Genomic DNA, 25,099 nt, shown 5'->3' with positions numbered 1-25,099 from the left:
ATCTCCTTCAGGTCCCTTAGGAGACCTGGGGTCTGTCATGACATTTCGGATCCATTTCAAGGTTGTAACCTTTTAGTAAGATTATTACTACCAACCATTCATCTTCCATGCTTGCATGGCCGGTGCCTGCCTTCACACCCCAGCTGCTGTGTCTCCAACCGGCACCATGTAGGCCTTGCAGATTTCAACCTGCTTTGCTCAGCACTGCCCAATACAATAAACAAACACTTGTTTCAGAAGGGATGCTGTAAAAGGCATACTTTTACTCCACCTTTAACGAGTCTGCTCAGACCACCGTTTCCATCCCTGCATGTTGCTGCCTCAGTGTCTCCAGTGCAGTTATGGTTCCAGCCCAACAGCTTGTGTGATGCTTGATGTGATTTTCCCCAGCCTGAAGGTGTGGAAGAGCAGGAGACCAAGTGAAGGCAGTAAGAGAAGTAAGTAAGAGAAGGTCCTTGGATTCAACCAAGAGAAGAGGATTGCTAAAATGTTCCTATGGCATTTTTAAAGCAAGCAAAACTGCTCTCTATGCACACAAAAGCCTGCCTAGCCCCTTCATGGCTAAAGCCAGTGGTTTATCATGTGTTTTATGCTTTACCTGGACCCAGAAATGAGCTTTCACATTCATCTTCATATTTCTACAGTATGAGAAAGCCTTTATTAACCTAGGAAGTTTCTGGACACTGTGACGGGGCTGCAGTTTTGGTGTCCTGATCCAGGCTGAGACCTGGTCTGCAGGCAGTGCAGCCTGGGGAGCCAGCGGGAAAGGCCTGTGGCCTCTTTCCAGCCCACCTATTTCATGTTTCATGCTAAAAACAAAGTGCAGGGAGAGACTGAAGCCCCCCCTGGGTGAGATGGACACCCAAGGTTGGAAACCTGGCAGAACTCCTTGGCCCACCCATTGAGCCACAGACACTGTGTCCCATGCTGCTGGTTTAGCAGGGAGCCACAAGTGCATGGTGAACACCCCCCCCCCATTACTGACAAAGTACAACTTGGTTTTGCTCCGCATTTTTGCTGTAATCACCCACATACCAAATTCTGTGTTGTCAAACAAAGCAAATGTTGACAAGTATTCTGTGATTTACAAGAACTGCCACCAAGATGATAGTGAATACCAGGACTCACGCCCACAGGACATGCTTTCAAAACTTGGTCTGCAAAGAAAACCACCACCCACCCTACATACTGCTGACCAGGATAAACAAAATGATCCAATTCCAGCTGGACAGCCAGAGTTTTCTAAACTCAGACCTTATGTTAAAGCAACTGCAGTTCTACAAGTAACTGGTCAGTGGCTAAGTATCGTCATGGAGGCCAAAGTCACTAAAGGTAGAAATTAAGAAGAAAAACTTCTAACAAGAAAAATCCCTTCACTTTAATTACCATTAGCAATGCAGCATGACAGGGAGAGATAAACACACATGCACCTACACAAATAAGGAGCTTGGGAACACAAAGTAATTACTTTGATTTTTTTTTTCCCCACCGACATTCAAAACTTATTAGCCTCAAGAAAGCACATATCAGCAAAAGTCTGTCACCTCAGGGATAAATGAGGAATTTGTTTGTAATTCATTTCCAGGAGAATATATCCTGATGTTAATGCAGAGTAGGAACGTGGTCTGGCCAAGTCTAACAGCCAAAAACACTTCTTAAAAATGTTTATTCACATCTTCCTGAGCTTTTGTCCCTGAAAATGTGAATGCCGGTTGCTGCTGGCTGAGAAGTTCACCTCCATTGATTGTTCACTAACATACCAAGAACCAAGCAAAGAAAGTCAATGAAGCCTCTCAGTTTTTCAGTCCATTTCCAGTTTAGCAAAATTGAATTAATCTCTTTACTCAGAGCAACTCAAGACATCCACATTCAGTCAATGAAAATCATTACAGAGGCCACTAAAACCTCTATCTTTAAAGGTTACACTGCGAAGATTAAAAGCACCTCCAGGAAAAACTGAAATGGCTGATCAAAATAAAACCGTTGAGTCAACAGTGGAAAGCCTGGGCAGGACTGGTGCCTTCCAGTACCGACTGGTATTTTAAGATGCTTCCTCTGCTATATGGAGCGATACCAATGAAGAGCAAATACTACCTGATTTCACACATTGCAGCGTGTTCAGATGTCAGGGATGCAGGAACTGCCAAATGAATTCAGCTCTCTAATCCACTTAATATGGGGCAGCTACCAGGTGTAAAAACCTATTGAGAGCGCTTACAGATTGATCTGCTTACCTGCAAAGTCACCTCCTGACCCCTGACAGCCAAGGAGGGGCTCATCTTGCCTAGCGATAGACATCTGCCATGGATAATTCCAACTAAGCAGGTCACCTCTGCTCTCTGATCCTCATGAGAAAGCAACAGGCACTCCTAGGAGGCCCTTCATCTCATTTCAAAGAACATTTAAACGAATTCAGAAAATTGCACTCTAATCATGCTCACTTCTTGCTACTTGCTGTAAAGCGAACTGAGGGCAACCAGCTCTGATGGAGATGTGACTGTGGCAGACCTCTACTTACAGAGCAAGTATTCATCAGTTCAATGGGTCAACGCATGTATCTGGAAGTTAAACTCAGGCTGAAATACTTTGTTGGACTTGACTGCATGTTCATTGGGCTGCCACGGCCCATGTGCCTACAAAATACCTGGTGTGCGTTTTAATTACAAAGCCAGAAAAATCCCCTCCTTGAGGAATTTATAATCTATGCAGTCACCAAAGGATGACGAGTGATGTGCTGTCATTACTCTGTGGTTCAGCCACTTTCTTTCCATCTTCATGTGCTCAAGTGCTCTCATTACGCAAAAATTACTTAAGGACAAACATGAGAAATGTCATCCCCCAAGAGTCAGGCTCTTTGCTTCTGAACATCTGGTATATCACCATTAGGGCATTTTGGAGATTTTTCCTAACGCAGAGAATCAGCAGCAGGCAAGGCATTTCCCAGACGCATGCAATAAATGAGAAATCTGCTACTCAGCACACCTGAGAACAAAAGTCGTCCATTGTCAGGCTGGAGTGAGGCCAAATGGCCCAAAGATGGTGTGGGAAGAGCAGTGACTTCTGCACAAAGACATGTTCGTTCCTCCTGCCTCCCCTCTGCTCCTACCTTGAGCAATTCCCTTCTTCACCCCTGATGTCTTATCCTAATTTAAGATAAAGTTCCATTTTCAGGAACATTATCATTTCAGAGCATTACAGCTCATTTCCTCGTTTGTTCCCTCTCCTTCAGTTGTGCCAGCACAGCTGTTTGCAAGGCCCACTGTGAACCAGACCGGGGAGCTGATCCTGCCAAAAACCAGAAAAAGCTGATGCAAAAAACAAAACATAGCCCTTCCCCCCAAGCTGGACCACTTCCCCACTCTAATTTACTGTGTCGCATCAGGACCTGCTGTGCAGAGAACGAGTAGAGGAAGGTGGTATTTGCCGAGGTGTTAGCATCATGGGGTACATGCAAGTGCAATCACAAATTCTCACTGTGACTTCAGAGCTGGATGCTGCTTTTCTCCTATACGATGGTGCTCTGCAAAGAGCTGCTGATCTTTTGTTGTGTACTGGCTATGTCTTTTGCATAGCAAATATGTTGTGTTTTGGAGGTGGTTTTCCAGATGAAGCAGATAAAGCATCAAATACTGCCGTGGGGGAGAGTATTTTGGACCTATAAACCAGAGTGTTTAGATCTCCTCCCATCTGATGTCCATCAGGATGCCCAAAGATGGGAGAAGCAAAGCCCTTCCAGCAGCTGTCAAGAGGAACTGAGACCTTTTCCAAAATGAGTGGTTGGCAGGCCTCGGGTGTGGGGTACAATGGTCCCTAACAGGTGTTGAGGGGTTACCTTGACAGGAGACATGACTCCTAGCACTGCTCCTACTTCACCAGCTCAACCAGCTCATTGTTTTTTTCCTGCTCTGCTGTGACTGACCAGATGAATTGCATGTCCAACTATGTGGCATTTCCCCTGTGCACCTCCATGGAGGAGAGGAGACCAGTCATGTCTTCCAAAACCCCCTCTCATGTCTGTGCTGAGGAGCTGGGCAGTTCCAGCAAAGAACCTGGCCGTGCCATTGCTTCCAGAAGCTCATGCAGGACTGCAGAAGCTGAAAGTCTGGGAAGTCTTGAGCAGACACCTTGCTGTAAATGTACTGTATTGCAGAACGCAGTCAGAACCGCCAAGAAGCACTCTACGAAATGTTGTGAAGGCATAAATTGATGTCTTAGTAAAAGTCATGGCAGCTGCAGATTTAACTGGAAATTAAACTACATGGATGGGTGATTTGTTCCAGCATAGTTTTAATGAGTCCATGACAGGGCAGCTGCTTGGGATGCATGGGGCATCACCCAGCAGCACCCATCTGGTGCAGGACTGTACAGGGACAGTCTCTGATCCCCCAAGGCACAAAAGAAAAAAGGGGAGGTGGGGGGCATCATGCTGAGGGGTGTTTTTTAATCCTCTGTGGTTGGGATTTTTGGTTAATGCAGTGAAACCACTAATTACAGCTAATTAAACCTGCACTGAGATCAAAGCTCAGTGGAAACTACAGGGGGGAGAAAACAAGAGAGAAAAGAAAGGAAAGAAAATACGGATTTTGTTGTAACCAAGTCCTTAATTGAAAACTAAAGCAGCTTTGTTAATTAAAAGCAGCAAAAACAAAATGAGGGCATGCTCCACAGATACACAACATGAGTCCAGCATCGTGATGGAGATAACACATCTTTCCCACGCTGTCAACAAATAGAAGCTTTTCTTCTAGAGCCTGTTCTGCTTCTGGCTCCTCTACAGGGAAGGGTCTTCCTTACTGCAAAGCATCAGTGACTTTTACCTTTCACAGCACTGAGGACCTTGGGCTATGAAGTGTGGGGAGAGAAATTTCTCCAGACTAACACATTTATAGTTTTTATGCACAAGTCAGAGTTTTTCCCACCAACACCGAGTCAAGAGGGTATGGGTTGGTTAGTGACGAGCACGCCTGCACCAGGGTACCAAAACCACTCATTGGTAGCTTGCAGTATCCTTTCTAGTAGACTTGCTCCATCTGCTTTTGTATCTCCTAAGAGCTATGGAGGATACATGAGTTACAGTGCCTGGTACCCCAGTTGTCTACTCAGCTAACATCAGTTTTACTCAAACTGAATGATCTTAAACACCTCAAATGTTTCCCTAGCTTGAGTGCAGCCACAAGGCAGAACACCTGAGATACCTTTCTCATCCAGTTCCGAACCACAAGTGAAGACAGGCAGCAGAGGAGCATCTCAGAAGCACTGCAGAGGCACCTGAGAGCAGAACAGCAGCTGCCACTGAATGAAGGGGATCCAGGCCAGGATCTATTGGACCTGGGGTTCAACACACACAAATCAAGCATAAAAAATGGCTCTCAAAAGAGCCTTCCCTTGACCAGCCAGATCCTCAGGCAACCTGGGCACCAAGGCAGCAAACGCAGCCTGCTGTTTCTGTATTTATCAAGAATAAAATCAGAACGAGAAACAGTATTTGGCAATAAAAAAAGACTTCTTTCAGAGCACTGGGATATCTAAGCGGTCTCTAATGCACACTGCCTTCCCCCTCCCTCTGCAACACCCAGTAGATGGCAGCAAGTCATCGCTTATTCCCCTGCCTGAGACAGCCTTGCACATTAAACAAGAGGCAGCAATCTCTCCCGCCCCTGTATAATTAAATAAACAAAATCCCCTGCCTGCCAGTCATAGGAGGATAGAAGCCCTGAAATGCTGAGCATCCAAACCAGAACTCCACCTTGAAATAAAGCACCCTCTGAAATCCTGCTGCCACCGTTCAGAGATTGTTCCTAGGGGTATTTTTCCGGTTCTCCCCATGCAAGTATCAGAGCCAGACAGGACAACCCTGCCATCTCCATGGATATTTGTTGAAAGCTATGGGCCTGCTAGCACTGGAAAATTGCAGCACAAGGGCATCTCTGCCTCTCATCGCTGACTGAGCTAGTCCTACACTCAGAGGGTCCAGATCCACTCTGCTACTGTGATTCACTCAAACTTACAAGCAAAACCAGGGTGCTTATTAGGTGCTGGAGCAGAGCTGAGGATGATCTGCTGCTTCACAAACCACGCTGATCTCTTCCCATCACACTGCCTAGCCCCATGTAGATATCTCAGCACCCTGACCCTGGCATCCAACCCAACCAATGATGTAGCAGTTGGACACTGGTTTGAAAGAAAGCTCAAGCTCCAGCTGCATCCTCCTTCATCTGTACTCTCTTACCCTCCCCACCTAAAGACAGGTTTTAAGTAAAGGGTGTGTTTCCAGGACCCATTCAGAGTAACTGGTGTTAATGGTAACTGCTTCCTACAAATGCCCTGGCAGTTCTTAGTTTGAAACCGGTATGAGGCTTGGTGCCATTATCTCCTGACTACCTGCAGCTGGCTGTATGGGTGGAGGGAACATGTCTGCCCTGACAATGTAAGAATACAAGCAAGTACATGTACATCATAGCCTCACAGGTGTCACCAGGAGAGCACAGACACAGAGGAACAAGGTCAGAGCAGCAGCTGCAGCTGTATTTTGCCAGGGAGTGGAAGCAAAGGTCATTCATTCCCTTTTATGAATAATACAAATTCAGGCAGCCCTTGTATACCAATAAGACACATTTGATCACAGGCATCTGAACTACATTTCAAGGGCTTATTCACAGCTGACCTATGAACAACCCTCTGACACGCTGATGGCTTCTCCCCATGCCTTCTCACTGGGGACTCCTCCAGGGTGGCTGGATCTGTGACAATGTAGGTGCCCCATCTACTATAAAGATGTGGTCAGAGCCAAAGGCCCTGGTCATGTCTTTAGCAGCAGGAAAAGATTCCTGGTCCACGCAGGGTGATGGCCATAGCAACTGCTAACTTGAATGGTAGCAGCAGGGAAACCACCAATCTAACTCTTAGGTGTACAGACGCCTCTGGTTCACTATGCTACAAACCATTTAAGGGATGAAGGACACTTTCAGATCTAGTAATGATGAGTAGCACCACTCAAAACCTTTATCTCAGAGGTCAAAATGACACCGTGTTGTATGAAATGTTCACATTTCATCACTGGTCTCTCCCTTCCCCTTGCAACCACCTCAATTAACTTTCAAGAACAGGGCAATTTTATCACTGCTGTATGTCTAGGAAAGTTGGGGTTTTTTGTGTTGTTTTTTTTTTACCCTGATGAAAAATGAACATCTATCAGTCGAATGATATTTTATTTAAGAATAAGTCTGAAGCAGAAACCCTGCCCTTTTTGATTACCTCTGATGAAAATTTCTGCATAAACATTCAAGCATAATTTCTGATGTGGATAGAGGGGGAGTAGGAAAGAAGGCACAAGGGAAAAGACCTGAACTGAATCCAAATTTGAAGCTGAATTTTATCCTTCTAATGCCACAAATCTAATTCTGGGTCTGAAACTTCCAAAATTTGGAGGTATTTGGAACTCCTGCTCAGTCCTAGACTTTGCAGTATATGCCTAGGTATTATACATGGGAAGAAAATACTGCTTTTTCTTTAATATAGTAGTGGATGCCCTAATGACTGACTGCATTTTTGCTGGCCTAGATACTGAAGACACATATAAGGGAAAAACCTATTAATATTTGCAGGAAATTTAGTAAATGCTACATATTCTTTTGCAACACCTCAGCAGTCGGAACCAGCCTATTTTACCCTTTCTTCAGTCAGTGGAGAAACTCCTTGCTAGAGCTTGCAAAACTTGGCAATTGATTTTTTTTTTTTCAATGGAAATGTGCTCTGGCTCTGCTTCACAATGCTCTGCTGAGAGTTTCCTTACCCTGCTGTACCTTGAACTGAGAATTTCAAAGAAGAACTCATTTGAAACAAATTTCCCCCTTGCCATGGTACTATTCCCAAAGCAGCAAATCCTGCTGTTGTCATCTGTGGTTTACAGTTCTTTTGAAAAATGTGATTTAAACAGCAAGAGTCTCACCAGAACCAATGAGTGTTACTTGAGTTAAGATTTTGCCGTGAATCCTCTACATGATTTTGGCTTCAGAGAAAGGTCTTCTGGCTCCAGCTTCCCCGGCTGGGGTTTCTACTGCTTAAGTCACTGAGACAGAAGAAAGGGGATGCCCAGTGCTCTTTGAGGCCCACAGAAAGCACTGAAGAATATATCAAAAGTAAAAAAAAAAAAAAAAGCGCAAAACCAAACCCAAAATCAAAAGCACGACACCCAGGAAAATCTTGGAAGTCATCTGGCTCTTTCTCAAATGGTCCAGTCTTTCCTATAAACTTGAGCTCATCAGACTTTAAATGCATTCATTTTCAGAAAATGAACACACAGGACCTGTTCCAGACTTAAAGCTTAACATATAAAAAGTGATCATATGCAGAGTGATGTATTGATCGTTAATTGTGTCTAATTGCTTCTTGAACCCTGAGTGTCACACTCTCACAGAAAAAGAAATATCAAGAGGGCAAGGCAGCAACAGGGGCAGTGAACTGACCATCCAGGGGAAGCATAAGCCAGTCAGCTTCAGATGAGGCTTATATCCAACCTGGAGGGCAAAAAGCTCCTTAAATGCCTGAGAAAATCTATTTTCCTGTGTGTGTGAAGAAAACACTAAAAATCCTATTATGTCTTTCCCTGATCAAAGGAGCCCATGACTTCTAATCGTATTCCTTAAATAAACTGGAGTAAATGATTAATTATTTTGCACAAGGGCAAATGCAAAGACCAGTGATGGGGCAGTGAATCCCAAGCTGGGTTACACTCACTCCAGAAATATTCTTTCCCATTCAGTAACAATCACCCGGTTCCCTGGAGAAGGGGAGCAAGGAGGGGATATACTCCAGTTACTAGGAGGTGCAGGGGGTAAGGAAGAGCAGGCGAGTATTTCTCCATCAGCTCTGCCACTACTCCCATACGTGAAATAACCACTTGCTCTCCTTTTCTCATCTTTTAAAAAGGCAGAACTGATAGTTAGCTACTGCGCAAAGTATTTATAGATTCCTATATGAGCTATATCACAGAAGTACAAATCACTTTTATCCTACATTGATGTTATTTTATACTTTCTAGGGGTGAACTGTTATGTTTATTTTATAGTTTGAATAGACCTCAGTAACTGCAGTCCCTGGGGTAATATGAGAACTTGCTCGGGTAATTGTAAATTCAGGTGAGCAGGGCAAGGTTTGGATGCACGAGATGCCTAGTTTATGTAAAAGGAGAATCTGGATAATAAGTATTCAGGAGTCATCTGAAGAACAGAAGAATAAAACATACTCTCTAGATCACAGAAATCTGCCCCAAAAGAAAAAGGGAAGTGATACAGTCATGAAAGCTAAAAAGAAATGTTGAATTTACATTATGGGGATAAATCTGCCTCACAGGTACCACAAAGCAGCTGATGCTGCTGTGCAGAAAGCTAAAGTGTCTCCTCTGAGCTCCACAGCTCTCAATGATGGTACTCTGCAGCTCCAATGGTGCAGAAGACCTATTTGCCATGTAACTCATATATGAAGAAGGCTGGTATGCGTTTGATGTTGTGACAACTTCGGCTCTGACACATCACACGCTTTACCTCCTCACCCTTCCTTTCAAAATCCACATCAAATTGTGCAGCACTGATTCAGAACTCCATGGCTATTCAGCACTTACCACAAAGACCTCTCCAGAACACAGCCAGCCACGCTGTGCCAGCCTCCAGCAGCACTGGGTCTGCATTTCATTATTTGGGTGCCAGCTGTTGCCAGCACATGCTCAAGCTCTGTTTTGCCTGCCAAAAAACAGGGCTAATTTATTTAGCATTTCAACAGATCAGGGAAAAAAAATATTAAAAAAAGGGAAGACTGAATTTGGGAACTCTATTCCTTGGAGAGTTAAGTGGATCTTTCTCTCTTCCCCTCCTCCAGGCCTCAGCATTCATAACTTTCCCATGTCAATGTTATTATGAAGAAACTAATTCAATAATGAGATCATTCCCCATATGAGAGCCCAAGTAAATGAAGCACTCAGTCATACGTGCCCTCCCTCATCTGAGGAAGTTGTGCTTCTCTCGTAATTCATTCTCCAAGAGCAATGGCAAAATGATGACACCAACTATTGCCAGTGTTTCTGGTGGGTCGTATCCAAGTGTACACAGAACTCTGTCATTTGATCTACATGCCTTAATTTGCAAGTTCGAGACTTTGGCTATTTCTTGGGCTCAGCTGCCCGTCGCTGCACTGGCTGCTGCCACAGAAGGTCAGCCATAGTCTGCACCCTAGATCCATGCGCAAAACACGCACCGTTTAGTATTTGCTCTTATCCGTTCGCTAATTCCTCAAAGAATCCCCCTTTTGTGAATAAAGCGTCAAGATGGCTGAGAAACTTGCAGGGGATCCATCATGTCTAGTTTTGGTTTTATTTTGCTATTACTACTATTTCAAGAGCAACAGAACTGGAAGGCAGACCACACCTGGCATCCCTGAGGTTCACACACACTGTTTCTGTGAGAAATAAAAAGTTTAAGCCTTCAATAATCCAAAGTATTACTTACCTGGGCATGAATCTAGGCCCCAGATTCATCCAGTTTGAGTTCCACCCACGACCTACACCTAGAAGCTCTTCCTTGCCTGGGTTTTGGTCTTAGGAGAACCACATCAACAGGAAGCCCCTACACAGACTTTGGTGGGACCCTGACTTTGAGCTCATGCTAAGCTCAAGTGCTCTGTGTTGCTCTGAATGTTACTCAACAAGGGGGGGAAATGAATATTATAATTAAGACTTCTATGGGTTTAACTTGATATCCATCCAGTTGCGCACACGAGTGGTGCAACTTTTGGAAGGAGCTACCTCTGTACATGTGGACCTCAAAATAGTAACAAACACAACATGGGGTGCTCTGCTCACCTTGCAAAGTCCAGGTCAGCCTCACGTGACATGGTGATGTTTGTCAGGTTTTGCTGGAGGATGAAGATGTTCCTACACATTTTCTTGATGCCAGATTCACTGATGCGCTTGAAGTAGTGGGCGCCGTTGATAAGAATGCAGGAAATAAGGTGGCCCAAACCTGCAAGGGTGAGGGGGGAAACAAACAATAAAATCACAGGAGGAAGACATTTATTGACAATAATTCATCTTAAAACCAATGAATGAGCACTGTTAAGTGGTACGTGTGAGTTGGAACAGGAGATACACTGGACTGTATCTTGAAACAGCCCTCTGTATTGTCCCTGTATATTTTAAGAGAACTTTCCACAAGGTTTCCTTCTTTAGAAAAAATATTAAACTGCCCCAAAACACTACGAACACTCAAAGTTGCATTATCATAGACACTGATACTTCCACAGCACTTCCAGATTTATAATGAGGCTTTGCAAGATGTCCCTTTCAGTTCCCCTCTCTGGGCAGAGCAATGGACACTACCGCTCCTAAAAAATCATAGTATTTTAATCTGTTATCAAAGGTGGTATTTTTCCCTGGTAAACTCACAGTCTGCAAGAGCAGAAATTAACTGCTTTTCAATGTGCTTGATGTACAACCTCTCTCTGATGAGTCCTGAACAGTTTCTTGTGTCTGAATAATGTCTCCATCCTTCCTCTGCTACTGAAGGACACAGCTGGCTGCTAAAAGTCACAGCCACCCCGAAAAGGATGTATCCATTCATGTGGCATTACAAAGAGCAAAAACTCCAGCCTGATTCCCTCAGTACACAGGTCTGTACAGGACTAGATGTCAATTAAAAGTCTGAATTAAGAAAATATGTTCACGTATAGGTAACCATCATGGGGTATATATAAATCCCAAAACTGGGCTTAAGAGGTGCCTATATTTCATGAAGACCATGTGTATGCCTTTCAACTTCATAACTTAGCAAGATGGGAATGGTCCCCATGGCTCTGTGTGGAGTCATTTCACTCTCCTTGAACAGACAAATTAGACCTGAGCTGTAAGGGGAGCTCTACAATGTGCTGGTGACTGCTCAGTTGGCTACGGATTCACACAGCTCGGAAGATATCTGATTAAAAAACGCTCCAGCAGTAGCTACATGGGTTTGTGGAGGGACATACCCAGATACTGAAAGCCACCTCCAGGACTGGTAAGCAGTGGCCAAAATAAGGCTATGTAGGCTTGCAAAGCCTTCATCCCTGCTGATATGTTATATTGGGCAATTGGCACCTCTCCAGTTCCTACCTTCTCCTGACTGAACACCACCGCATTAAAAAAAAAAAAAAAAGTATCCTGGCACGCAGGCAAGAGAACTGTGTGAACACCACAAATAAATATAGAGGAGGTGAACCAAAACATGATTTATATTCTCCAAGGTAATCACGACAGATGAGACATCAGAAGAGCTAATGTTCTCTAAATTTAATTTTAGAAATGGAGTAACTACACTTCGGGCAGGAACTGCGCCATAATAGAGCTGTGCTTGTAATACATACACATGCCCTATGGCTTCCTGAGGAAGAACTGCCCTGCATGTACATCAGCTTAGTGCCTTCCTACTCAGCACAGGCCCACTCTCCTATTCAGCCAGATACGTTCAGACATGGTATGGAGGCAACAGGGGTTTTGAGTGCCCTGTGTTTGTGTGAGTCTCACTTATCAATCTGCTGTAGGTGGTAAAAGTGCCACAGCCTGCCTTACCCCAAAAAGGGATATTGTTGAGCTTTGGGATGAGAATGAAAAATCATTTCATAAGAACCAAACTCTTATGGTAAATGCCTGACCTTCAAAGATATACTGGAACTTGTGCTGCTGAAGGCTGGCGCTCATGGCTTCCTCGATAGCACTGATGTCCTTATTGAGCCGGACAACGAGGGGGTCATAGTCCATACTCTCCACGTTGGCGACGATGGCATAGTTCCCTTGTTTAGCCAGTGGGATCAGGTAGTGGAAGCAATGAACTCTGCGAGACAGAAATATTCCAATGCAACAACCCCAATGTTAAAATATCAGTGGATATGCAAAGTGTTGCCTCCTCATTTTCCTTCTAATGTTCAAGATACTAAAAAATAACAATTTTAAGAAATGGGTGGCTATGTCTGCATTAAATGCATTCTCCTCTTGCCATTGTCCTGTCTTGAGAGGTGAATACAAGGGACCATTCATTAACAGATTCAACCTACATCATCCCAGTAAAATGCCAAATGTCTTTTCACAAGGTTCTCCAATCTCACACATGCTGGTTCAGCAGCACCTCAATACCAATGCTCAAATAAGAACTACTTCTACACACCATGAAGACTTAGTAACAGTTATAAATGGCAGGACAGAGCCAGGGGACATGAAACAATAATTAGCAGGCCAAGGTTGTGCCTATTCCCAAGCATTTAACACTATTGCAACTTTTTTCTTTTCTGTTCAGCTGCCTAGTAGGGTCATACGCAATGTGCTTGGGCATCATCCCTCCATCGAAGGAGAAATTCTGTACATTCAAATCACCTATCTGCAAAAAACTGGAATTATGAAATTTATCTCAAACTTATAGAGGAAAGTGCTATATCCATCAAAGTCGATAACAAAAATTCTACTTTTGTAATTCCTGTGTTTCACCCACATCACTCAGTGGGGACAGGAGGTTGGTTGGGTTCTTCTGAATTTCACCTGTCAGGGAAACATGGCCAAATTACAGCCTGGGTGAAATATCCCTTGCATTCGAAGCATAGCTCAGCATCAGCACACTGAGACAGAAAGTTCACACCATACTGACCCAAGCAGCAGGGAGTTATGTTGTGGTGGGAGAAGCTGTGATGGTATGCCCTGGCTTTCATGTCCCCTGTCCTCCTGGAAAACATCCTTGAGGTGGCCTTCACAAGCAAGTTCAATTTAGGGCAATTCCAAGAGTAAAAATAAAACATCTTTTTATACTTTGCAGTGCCTGCTCCTATGTAATTCTACATAGGGGTTTTATAGGAAAATACCATAACAGACGTTAAGTGATCTAAAACTCCACTGTTATTTGTAACAAAAGAAATGGTTAATGATCTGAATGTGCCAAAAGGCTTTGTTTAAGGAAGCAGATATAAATCCAAGGAGCAGCATCTCAGTGACTGCTGTCTTCAGGTTATGCCCACATGGTACTGAAGGAGAAGAAGCTGACACCAGGCTGGTGCCAACCTGCATCTGGCAAAGCTGTGAATGAACTGGGGGCCCTAAGGGAGGAGAAAGGGGGGGATAACTGCATCATCTCAAATTAGCTTTGCTGTTTGGTGGTGTTTTCTTAGACTGCACCTGCAACAGCAAGAGGCCAGATGAATTCCCAGACTCTTTACAAATGTGCTCTGAGTGCCTGCTCAAAGCACAGGGTTTCTATGAATGAATACACATTGTACTATGCACCTTGGAAATGGCATTGATCGAGGGAACCGTTGTAGGAAGTTGCAGAGAAACCTGCTAGTAAAGGCTGTCAGAGGGACTGGGATTTTAATCTGTTACTGCAGGTGGCTGCAAATGCAGAGTGATGAATGTAAGGAAGCACCCATCCCGCTGGGCATTTTCATGGTTTTAGTGTCTCTCTTTCTCAATCCTTTCCACCTGCTGCACAGAGTAGCACGGTTTGGTGTATTTACAGCATCAAAGTGGGGCTCCTGTTAGAAGCACTAGACGGGGTGGGCAACAGTCTGCTCTAAAACGACATGAATTTTTTTTCCTGAATTACATTTGCACTTAATTTTGCTTAACCCAAATGTGATGGAAAGCCACAGAGGACTGAGGCCAGAAACACCTTCAGGCTGATGCCCATACCAGGAATCCAGCTACCTTGGGCATCACCTCGTATTACACCACAGCTGGAAAACTGCTGCATTTCCATACGTTAACAATCTTTTCCTCAAATCCTTCAAAGCCCAGCTCATCTGTGATGCCTGTAATCAAGTGGCCAGCAGATGATGGATAGCAGGTTGAAGGACTGCTGACAATAACTAATGTGTATTTTTTTTTAAAGCTTCATACCGACTTCACCAGAGCTCTGCCTATGTAGACAAGGACACAATATGGCTCAGGATATGTCACAGCAGAACAAACTGATGATCCATCAAGTCTCATTGCCTGTCACTGGCACCCACTTCTATTTGATGCTTCAGAGAAAAGGGAAGCAATGAAAATACACCTGGCCGATTCAATGCATAAGGGAAAAATGTCTTCCCAGCCCCAGACTGGACAGTTGGCAGGCTAAAGAGAGGGATTTGCTGCCTTTGATCTTTGCATGTGAAGTCAGAGACATCATAAAATTATCCATCCCTTCAAAAAAATCCAGCTGGTTTCCCAGTTTCTGTTAATATTTGAAAAAGTAGTAAGAAAAGCTTCTATTTGCAATCCAAAGCATAGAGGCTAATAAATGTGCCTGTTACACCATTAAAACATCACTGTGTAATTTTCTAAGGACAAAGCCCCTCAAACCCCACATTCTTCCTAGTCTGTGACACATAAGACACAGACCTCCCTAGGAAATTCCACTTTCAGTATCCTGTCTTTGTTCCACACTTTGCCATCTGTGGTGATGGGATCTTGCATTTCTGGACTGACCTTTGATGCTACAGCAGGCAACTATATCTGTCTCAGATGCTGTAGTATGTACTCTGGACACAATCTTAACCTATAGCCTCCTGAGTGCACCTGCAATACTCAAATTCAGGGCTTCTACCTGACTTCCAAATGCAGAACCAGCAGGCAGCGGTCAGCCATCTCTTGAAAAGACCTGGCCAGCTCACTCAAGGTTTGCAGAATCTGCTCGGATGCAGGAAGGTGCTCCATACTGGCATGGCTGTCCTGGCCAGGAGACATGGCTAGCAAGAGAAGATAGTACAAATCAGTGACATACTTCATCAATACTGCTCAGCTTTAGGAACCACAGCATCTTGTCTGTTTCCATCCTAAGTATGTGTGTTTTCTCCCACCTGTGGCTGAGCAATAAGGTCTACAATTTGGGAGTGTATGAAGAAACAAACTGCTTCTGCAATTGATTAAACTCCAAAGTGAATCTGAGGGGTTTAATCAACCACTAGAATACATTTGCTTGGGAAGATACTGGTCTGTGACGAGTATTTCTGTAGCTGTAGAATCCAGGAACATTTATCTTGCTCTGCTCAGAATGAGAACAGAGCTGCTCAGGAGCCAAAGCATGGCACCAACATGAAAGATGTCATTTTTGGTCACCATAGACATCCCATGTAATCTCAAGTGATGGCTGCCCCCATCCCTTCAGAGGCATCTGGGAGGCCTTCTTCATTCTTGTTAATAAAACACAGTTCTTAGGCATTTAAAAAGCAGGCAACACACATGAGTTGGTCATGGACCAACTGTTTCCCTCCCACTGAGACGTCTTTTAAAAAACCTTGAGTTTACCTCAACCATGCGAGCATCACCTCTCTTGGAGAGGTGTCAATGCAGCTATAACTCTGCAGCCTTCATCCCTTAATATTTTATCAAAGTGTTTGAACCCTGAACCTTCTCCCCTGCAACAAAAATTGCTGCCACTCGAGCTAAAGAAGCAGCTTCCCTAACAAGATTAACACACTGTTATCATATATTCCGCCCTAATTAGAGAAATTGTATCCCAAATATCTGAGTTCAAGTCTATTCAAGCAGCACTTCGGAAATGACTTCCTGCATAGGGTGATTAGCAATGTTTGAAATCAGGCAGCCCTGCTTAGACAACTTGAATTAAATAATGAGACTGCAAGGGATCTCCTGGATCATCAAGTCCAGTCCCCGCAAGTCCTATGTCCCGTGGCCTTGAGTATAAACTTGTGTGCCATATTAAATTTGTTCAGATTTCTACCCTTGCTGACTCCTTCAAAACATCACCTCCCTAACAGTGAAGTTCAAAGTCTGGGATTTAATTTCCAGCCTAAACTTATTCATGATGTTCCATAATTGGTTCTCCATACACCAGCATTATTCTTTGCCTTACAGAGTTCTCCATCTCTGACATCCCAACATAATTGATTAGGTTGGAAAAGACCTTTAACATCACTGAGTCTAACCGCTAACCCAGCACTGCCAAGCCCACCACTGAACCATGTCCCACACCCCACGTCTACACATCTTTTAAGTACTTCTAGGGATGGTGATTCCACCACTTCCCTGGGCAGCCTGTTCTGATGCCTGACAAAAGCAACTCTCTGCACCCCTTCTGGTTTCAATTATTTGCCTTGAGCACAGGTAACCAGAACCGCATGCTGTGTTTGAGCTGTAACTGGTGCCACAAAGGGACTAGAGCTTTCCTGTCTCCCCTGGGAGTACTCTTTTGCTCTGCTGTATCTGCTTTTCTTACGGTTGCTTCACATTTTCAGCTCGGAGTTGTTCTGTGATAAACCTGAACAATGGAGGTGTGTTATCTGCTGGCTTTAAGAAACATCTCCTCTCTCTTCTCACACTAATGTTACACGGTAAGCACTTAGCCAGATGCAAACGCAACTCTGCACAGAAAGGATTTGTACATCATCAAGGAACTGTTGACAATAAACTTATCATTTTGATGGAGACTGATTAAGTAAATGTCACTTGCCGCTGTTTGTACAGCCGAAGACCTGCTTTGAAAGAAGAACCTATGCCGAGCTTTGGACTCACTCCTAAAATTAAATACACCTTCAGCTCTAGTCTGAAAGGAAAAAAGGCAAGAAAATGAGATAAAAAGCCCCAACCTATTTTGTGCAAAACAAACTGAAACAGAGGTAAACATACACAAGACAGAACTGTACAGTTAAAGGAGTGCGACAAAGCAAAAGGAAAAGATTGCACACAGCAAAGTACCTAATTGTGCATCTAAATGTACTGTGAATTAAACCAGCGAGAAGCATGCACGGGTGAAGCCATGTAAAACATGGCTCCTGGAAGTAGCCTCCTTCAGCAACTCCGCCACAATATTTATTAAATACTTTTTTTAACCAAGGAACATGGTAAAGAAATTCACAGCCTGGCAAATACTGCTGAAAATAATTAACTGGCCTGGAGCGTAAAAAAGAAATAAGGAGGGAAAGTGACAATCCACCCAGTGTGAATAACAAGGATGTCTCCTCCCTAGCACACCCTGACACTCCTCCAAGCCTCTCTCCTCACTAAGGTCTCTCCCACAAAGAAAATGAAATCATCAGCGAGGGCATGATGGGCTTATTTACACAGCCTCTAATTTCCAGATAACGGTGTTAAGAAATGATCCTCGGAAGGCACTTTGGAAGAGCTGTTTGTCCAGCTGCCACCCACCTTCCAGCTGTGAGACCTCCAAGTGACATTTGTTTCCCTGGAGGGTAGCAGGACTTGTGGCTCAGGATCAGGTCTAGGCATGCTTATTTAGTCGCAGTAAGAGCAGGAAGCCTCACCTTTATTGGGGGGCTGGGGGGGAATATATTTTTAGTCAAAAATCCTACATTTTGAGAAGTTTCTATCAGCCTCACTCTTGGAGATGGACTTGCTGCAAGAATCATCCCTCTTTGGCAGCGCTGGGGCTGCAGCCTCTGGTTTGATCATGCCAGCTCGCTCCAGTGATGCTTCTCTGCAAGCAGTGGAGATGGATGGACCCATTATCCAAAATGCAATAGTCAGCTTATTTCTGCAGTGGAGAGATACACGCACAATTTTTCTACTCTCCAGAATTAATTTATAGCAATTTAAGTGAAGCTGTAACTGTATTTGTCAGTGGAGATAAGAGGAGGAGGAGGGAGATGGGGACAATCTGCTCCTTATTTAAAGCCAGAGCACTGAAGTCCTTCTGGGTGTTCAGAACTGCTGTGGCGGGGAGGAGGGTCCATTGCTGGATCGGGGGGTGCATACCAATTTCTCCCATGCACTATGAGGACACCAAAGTGTACTTTTGCTTTTCAAGACCAAAGGAAGCCTTTCAGAGCCCATCAATTTTCCTTTCTCCATCTTTGGACATCCAGAAAGTATTCACAGCCAACAAGAATATCCCATTTCTTTTAAGTGTCACTCAAGACAGTTTTACTCCATCATCCCTGGCAACACAAACCCACAGAAGGAGCTGTAGCAGCAAAAAAAAAAAAAAAAAAAAAAAAAAAGGAAAAAAAAGTCAGAGCCTAAATTACTAAAAGGCCTTGAATAAAAAATGTAATTTGGGGCTGGCTTTGGAGTTGGCCAGTTCTATGGACAACGGGAGATCCTGCATTGCACAGTTAACCCACCACAGCACACTCTGAGCTCTCTGCCCAAAGAGAGAGGTATTTCCGACCAAAATACTGGAAAAGCTAAACAGCAGATCAGCATCCATCCACTCTTCCCCTTCTGCTCCTTCATAACCTATTTACACCAAGTTGAACATGAGCGCTCCTGGCCAGCAAAATACCCAACAGCTGGGTAAGCAGTGGCCATCACCTTGCTCCCTTGGGCCTTATCATCTTGCAGCCTTAACAGATGAATTTCATTTGTCTTAAGTGAGCTTCCCATGACGCTGGATAACAGTTATGGTTTTGTTTGGGATTTCTTCTAGTTTGCTGTAAGCACAGCCAAGATATCTCACTCCAAGGAGAAGGAATGTTTCATTCCAGCAAACCCGAGAAAAATAAACTTAACACACTTGTTGTCACCAATGATTTCAATCATTTGGCAATTCAATGCTGCGCTGGTGCCTCTTGACAGATTGTGCCTTGTAAATCGATGGATGTAAATTACCAGACCTCTGGAATATTAAACAAAACCTGCCGCGTTGCCCATAAACAAACCTCTGTAACCAATCAAGGTCTACAATAGCACGTCTTGCCTGCTCCCTGCTTGAGCAGAGTGACTGCTAACAGATTTGAATGATTTAATAGCGCACAGAGAAAAATCAATCTAAGGTTACAGGCTCTGCCTTGGCTCTGGTGCAACCTGAACCTGAGAAATAAACCTCCAACATGCTCAGGCTTTGCATAGCACTATGCACATTTGCTTTACAGGGGAAATGGGAAAGGCTCACTGAGAAATTTTACAAGTCTGCTGGAGAAAAAACCCTCCTATTTGGAAAAGACATGCAGTATGAAACGCTTGCGGTGCCCCACAGGTAACATCAGGGACCAGTTCACAGCTTTAAAAATTTTAATTTCTTACTCCCTTCCTCTCTAGAAGAGGAAACTCTACAAATAATCGTAAATACACACACAGAAAGGGAAATTTGTTATGGGTTACATGCTGGACCACACCTTTAGAGACTCAGGGTTAACTTTTCTCTCTGCTGGAGACTTTTCTGCAGATCTCATGCACTGCTTTCTCCTTCTGTGCTTTAGTTCCTGGCATGTAAAACCTGGATAATGTGGTTTTATCCATCATTGCAATCCAAGCTGACTCTTGAGTTTCCACGTCTCCTGTTCCTACAGCTTTTAGCATCACGAGGTGATGATGCCACTGGGAGACAAAATCACTACTCTAACATCAACAAGAAAGAAGATTATCTGGTTATTTAAAGGAAAAAGCATTAGGTGAAGTCGGGCAGAATTAGATATGTGACTATGTGGGGTTTTTAAAGAGAGTTAAGACTATGGCACTACAGTATGCACATTAGATACAACATGAAGGACTTATTTTGGTGAGATTTCTGAAGACAGACATATGCCAGGAGACCTCTGTCTTTCGAAACCACACAGCAGAAGGAACCTAATATTTTTTAAAATAGGTCACCATGAAAAAAACACCTCTCTCTGTTAAACCACGGTCCGACAATCTGGGCCAGAACCAAGTAAAGGAAAGCTGCAGCTATAGTGATGCTCGTGAACAAGGGCTTTGTGAGGTGACAAGCAAGGGCTTTGCAAGGTGACAGGTACATTGCCAAGATGCCCACAGCCTCACTGAAAGTTGACACAAGTGGCATGGAGCATCGCCTCCATGCAGCTGTATGGGGATGGCTGCATTCAGCTGCAGGAGCTGGGAGGTATGTTAGAACTTGCTGGAGATTAAGAAGCCTAAATAACCAAAAAGAACCAGACAAAGCAAATCAACTCAAATGATTTTCTCTCTGTGGGGATAAATACCAGGACCCTGCTCTCAAGCCACTTTCCTTTTTTGTGGTTACATATCTTTCCTCCCACTTTGATCTCTCACCACTCTTGAGATGTTGTCTCGATCTAATTTAGAGCTTAAGCTCTCTGAGGAGCAGGGAACTTCTCTTTTTATCCTCTTGCAAAGCACTGTGCACACCTGTGGTGATTGAGAAATAATGAACAACAACAACTATATGCAACCCATATGGCCACTTGGACTGGTTTCTCACTGCAGGAGTATTAGTTGAAGCTCTAAGGCATAGATCACTCACTGCCTACCTCCAAATTGGTCTGTTTGGAGATCTCAGAGCTGCAGTTTTATAGAAAAGAGCTGGAATGAGTCATAAAATCTGGAACTGGATTTTGATTCTCCCAAAGTTCAAGAGATTCATTTCAGAGCTACAGGAATCAGGAACCAATGTTAGATTTTGGGTTTGACATCCTCCCCCTTCCTTTTCAGAATTGTGAACCTTTGGGCCTCTTAGATATGGCTGAATACTTAGACTATTTATGCAGATATTACTGCATTGCTCCTTTTACCTACACTGTTTTCTTTGTAAATTTTAAATATAGAGAAAAAAAAAATCAGTAAGAGCAATGACATCTCCCAAGACTTCCAAGATCATGGAATCATAGAATGGTGCACTGGAAGGGACCTTTAAAAGCCATCTAGTCCAACCTCAATGTATCTGGCACCTAACACTTCGATTTTTGATGTCAGCTGTCATCTTCACACAGGCTCCAAACTGGAAGGCAGTTCCCTAGCCCATGCTAGCCTAGCTGGCAAGGATGGTGACTGCACATCAGTGCTCTGACCTTCTGACTTCCACAGTGACTGGTAAGATTAACTCTTGAGTCCAAGACAAGCTTGTCTCTGTGGCCAGTTGTCTTTACAGACAAGTGCAGGACCCGACAAGCAGAGGTGATGACAGTCAGTGCCTACCTAAGCCAAGCACTGAGTCTCCCATGCAATAGCTGCAACCATCCTCCTTGACTCTGACCCCTGCAAAGCTCTTAGATGTGGAGAACGTTTATCATGCACATGCGGGCTGAGCGCACAGCTGACCATATCAATTGATAGAGAAACACAGGAGAGAACAGGGATTCTTGTTAAAACCAAACAAATGCCAAGAAAGGACATACTTTAAGAGGTCAGGATGTTTCTAACAAGAGATGGGAGAATGGAATTATCTAAATACTCAGCATTGGTCTGGCTCAACTTTTACTGGGATCAATGGCAAAACCATTCACTGGTGCTGTGGGGCAAAGGTATGCCAACACTGAAAGGACAAGCAGAAGTAAAGAGAAAACAAGCTCAGGAAGAGTTTCTCATTATTATTACTCATAGAAAATTACTAGTAATGAATCCTGTTCTTTAGTAGAGGCAACCAGGACTGTATGGGAAGATACTTAAGGAAGGGATTTTCCCTTGCAAATCTTGAGGTTCTGAGGAGGATGGAGAAGGAAGGAGAACTTTGACCAAAATCTGTGAAAGGCAAGACATAACTGAAGGCTGACATTAGGAGCTTCCTTCCATGCCTCTCTGCCCATCACTCTGTGTTAAAATTCCAGTGTGGGAGAGGGGACAAGGCAGTATGCTGGAAAAAAGCATCATGACCCCATTTGCGATGAGTGGTGATAAGCAGGCTGGGTTGCAGTCTCCATCAGTTCGGTAAACACTAATGATGAGAAGAGCACAGACTGTCGCTGGTGATAAAGAACAGGCTAAACACTCTATTAGTTTTTCATTTTGTGAATTAATGTTTTTTATGGCGTGTGTACACTCGCTAGTTAATGAATTGTCTCGTTAGAGCTGCCTGTGGAGTTTCTGGTCTGCCTCTGCTGGCAGGCATAAATTTCACAAGAAAATTAGCACTTTTAAAAAGGCAATAACTCCTCTAAAAGTGGTTTGTTTTCCATTACTTTTTGCAAATATGCAGCCTCAGGAAAAGGATTATTGGGGGAACAAAGGTGTCTCCGAGCTAGAGGGGTAGGGAAGAAGTATGGTGGGAGGTTCTAGATCTATTGTACGATAAGCCACTGGAAGGTCTGGTTGCTCAACACTTTTCTTTAAGCACTTTGCATTCAGGTCTGGAAAAAATCTGAATGTAAACAAAAAGAATGCACAACCTCTTGGTTCATTTATAAAACTCTGAAGAGCAGGTTTTCTTCACTGAAGGATGCAAAATTGTGCAGGTGCAGCTAAGAGCAGGAGAGCTGTCACAGTTGACGACTTTCAGTCTGGAAGGATCTCTTCGGCAAGTCCAGAGTTTGCTGTTTCAGTGCTTCTCAACTGCAAAAACTATTCTGTGTTAAATTTTTCTGGTTTTACTTATTTATAAGGTAACTTTCCCCTTCCTACTTCTCTCAGAAATATTATTTCTTGGTCTGAATTCTATTAGCTCAGAAGTGACTTGATTTAGAAAGCTTAGTAAAAACCATACATCTGCAATGGAAAGTGTTTTTTGCCTGTTCAGTGTTTCCCACCCTTCTCTGTGCTTGGTCAGCCAGAATTAGCCACGTGCTTCACCTAATTTTCATTAAAGATGGCAAAACCACAGCTTCAGCGAAGTCAACGGAGACACTTCCATCAATCGACACAGAGCCAAACTGATTTCTTTACCCATTTGTCACTAGTTTCAATAGGCAGAGAAGACCTTTTATAAACTGTCAACATTTGTGAATGAATGAGCAAAAATGAATGGAAGGAAAACAGAAAACCTGAAGGCCAGATGCTTTGTTCAAGGCAGTGTTTCCTCAGAGCTGATGGAGATAATTTTAGCTCAACTGCTAATAAAGAATGCTTCACAGCATTCAGCATAAACATGTACGTATCATCAAAATAATGATACTTTAATGGTATCTGACTCAGAGCACGGTGGCTGTGCCATTAACTCACTGGCGAGCACTAAGCAGGAATGCTGGGCATTTGTGAAAACTAGAGAAAAATCCACATAATGTGAATCGAGGCAGAGGGAAACAACAGGCATTTATGTACTGACTTCATGGAAGATTCTACACTGCTCTTAGGATGTGTCCTACGTGAATTAAAATGATTAATTTTTTGGCAGCTAAACACATAAGGACGATGAGCTTTGGCCACATGCTTGGATTAATATTAAAGAAGTCCCCAAACCTATAAAGAGCTGTCAACCTGCACATAAGGCTTCCTCAGAAACAGAAAAGAAAAAGCAGTGATTGGTATTAGAACACTTACAAAGCAGCATAACTGAACCTGGAACTAGAAAGTGAGGGATCAAGATGTTTTAAGGGAGGGATCAACTGAGCCAAGAAAGGGAGTGATGCTTAAAATCATCTGAGATTCCACTTAATTTCCCTTGCACACACAAGCATAAATTTAACTTCTTCCTTTCTTTCCTCAGAGTCCTCCATTGAGGCGGTATTGAGCTGCACCTTGGCAATAAATGCCCTCAAAACATCATTGCACAATTTCTCTGGGTAGACATCCAAAGAGGGACATATTCCCCAGGGACTTAAAACTCCCAGTCTACTGGACTTGCCAGAAGAGCAAGGACCAGTAGTCCTGAAGTCCTGAAATCAGTGTCCTGATGCCCAGGAGCAAAACTGCTCTTCTTTGCAAGAGGCAGGGACAAGGTAAAGAAAAGTACTGAAAATAAATACAGTTCAGCAGAAACCTTAAGGATCCCTTTTTTTGACTGTTGACAATTAGATAAAAGTGTTTTGGGGGCTCTTTGTTTTTTAATAGATTGGTTTGCAAAGCAAGAAGAGGAGCAGCAGAGAGGCTTGTGCTGGAAGACAAACAAGAATGAATGAGCCTTGTCCAGGAGGATATAGACGAAAGTGTCAATATGAATATCCATGGGAACAACAAAGGGTTTTCAAATGTAGGCTGATGGATGGGAAACACACAGAATCTACTCACAGGAAAAGAGACAAGCACAGAGATGACCTTAATGTCAGCAGGAACATCAGTTACATTTTGCATCAGCTGCATCAGACTCACAGTCTGACTTCTCCACAACTTCTGCTTATTTACTGTTATGTGTCCCTGCGCATGGCAGGGGGGTTGGAAATAGGTCCCTTGCCTTTAAGGTCCCTTCCAACCCAAACGATTCTGTGATTCTGTGATTTTCAAGAGTCACTTCCCCCAAGTCCCACACAAATACAGAATGACCCTATAGCCCATGCACCGTGGAGAATTGAC

At 43.6% G+C, this 25,099-nt stretch overlaps 1 protein-coding gene across 1 annotated transcript in view; it reads right to left on the bottom strand.

The window, feature by feature from the left end:
• EXOC4 (exocyst complex component 4) overlaps nucleotides 1-25,099 on the bottom strand; it is a 408,445-nt gene that overhangs the window by 19,046 nt on the left and 364,300 nt on the right. Inside the window, exons 15-17 of the mRNA XM_027785678.2 lie at nucleotides 15,591-15,732; nucleotides 12,676-12,854; nucleotides 10,853-11,012 (exon numbers count right to left, since the gene is read on the bottom strand). Of these exons, the coding sequence (XP_027641479.2) occupies nucleotides 10,853-11,012; nucleotides 12,676-12,854; nucleotides 15,591-15,732 (481 nt within the window). The remainder of the gene's footprint in view (nucleotides 1-10,852; nucleotides 11,013-12,675; nucleotides 12,855-15,590; nucleotides 15,733-25,099) is intronic.

Source organism: Falco peregrinus, chromosome 6, assembly GCF_023634155.1.
Source record: "Falco peregrinus isolate bFalPer1 chromosome 6, bFalPer1.pri, whole genome shotgun sequence".
NCBI classification, from domain to species: Eukaryota; Metazoa; Chordata; class Aves; order Falconiformes; family Falconidae; genus Falco; species Falco peregrinus.
Note: the sequence above shows the minus strand (reverse complement) of the source record. Positions and strands in the feature narration are given on the sequence as shown.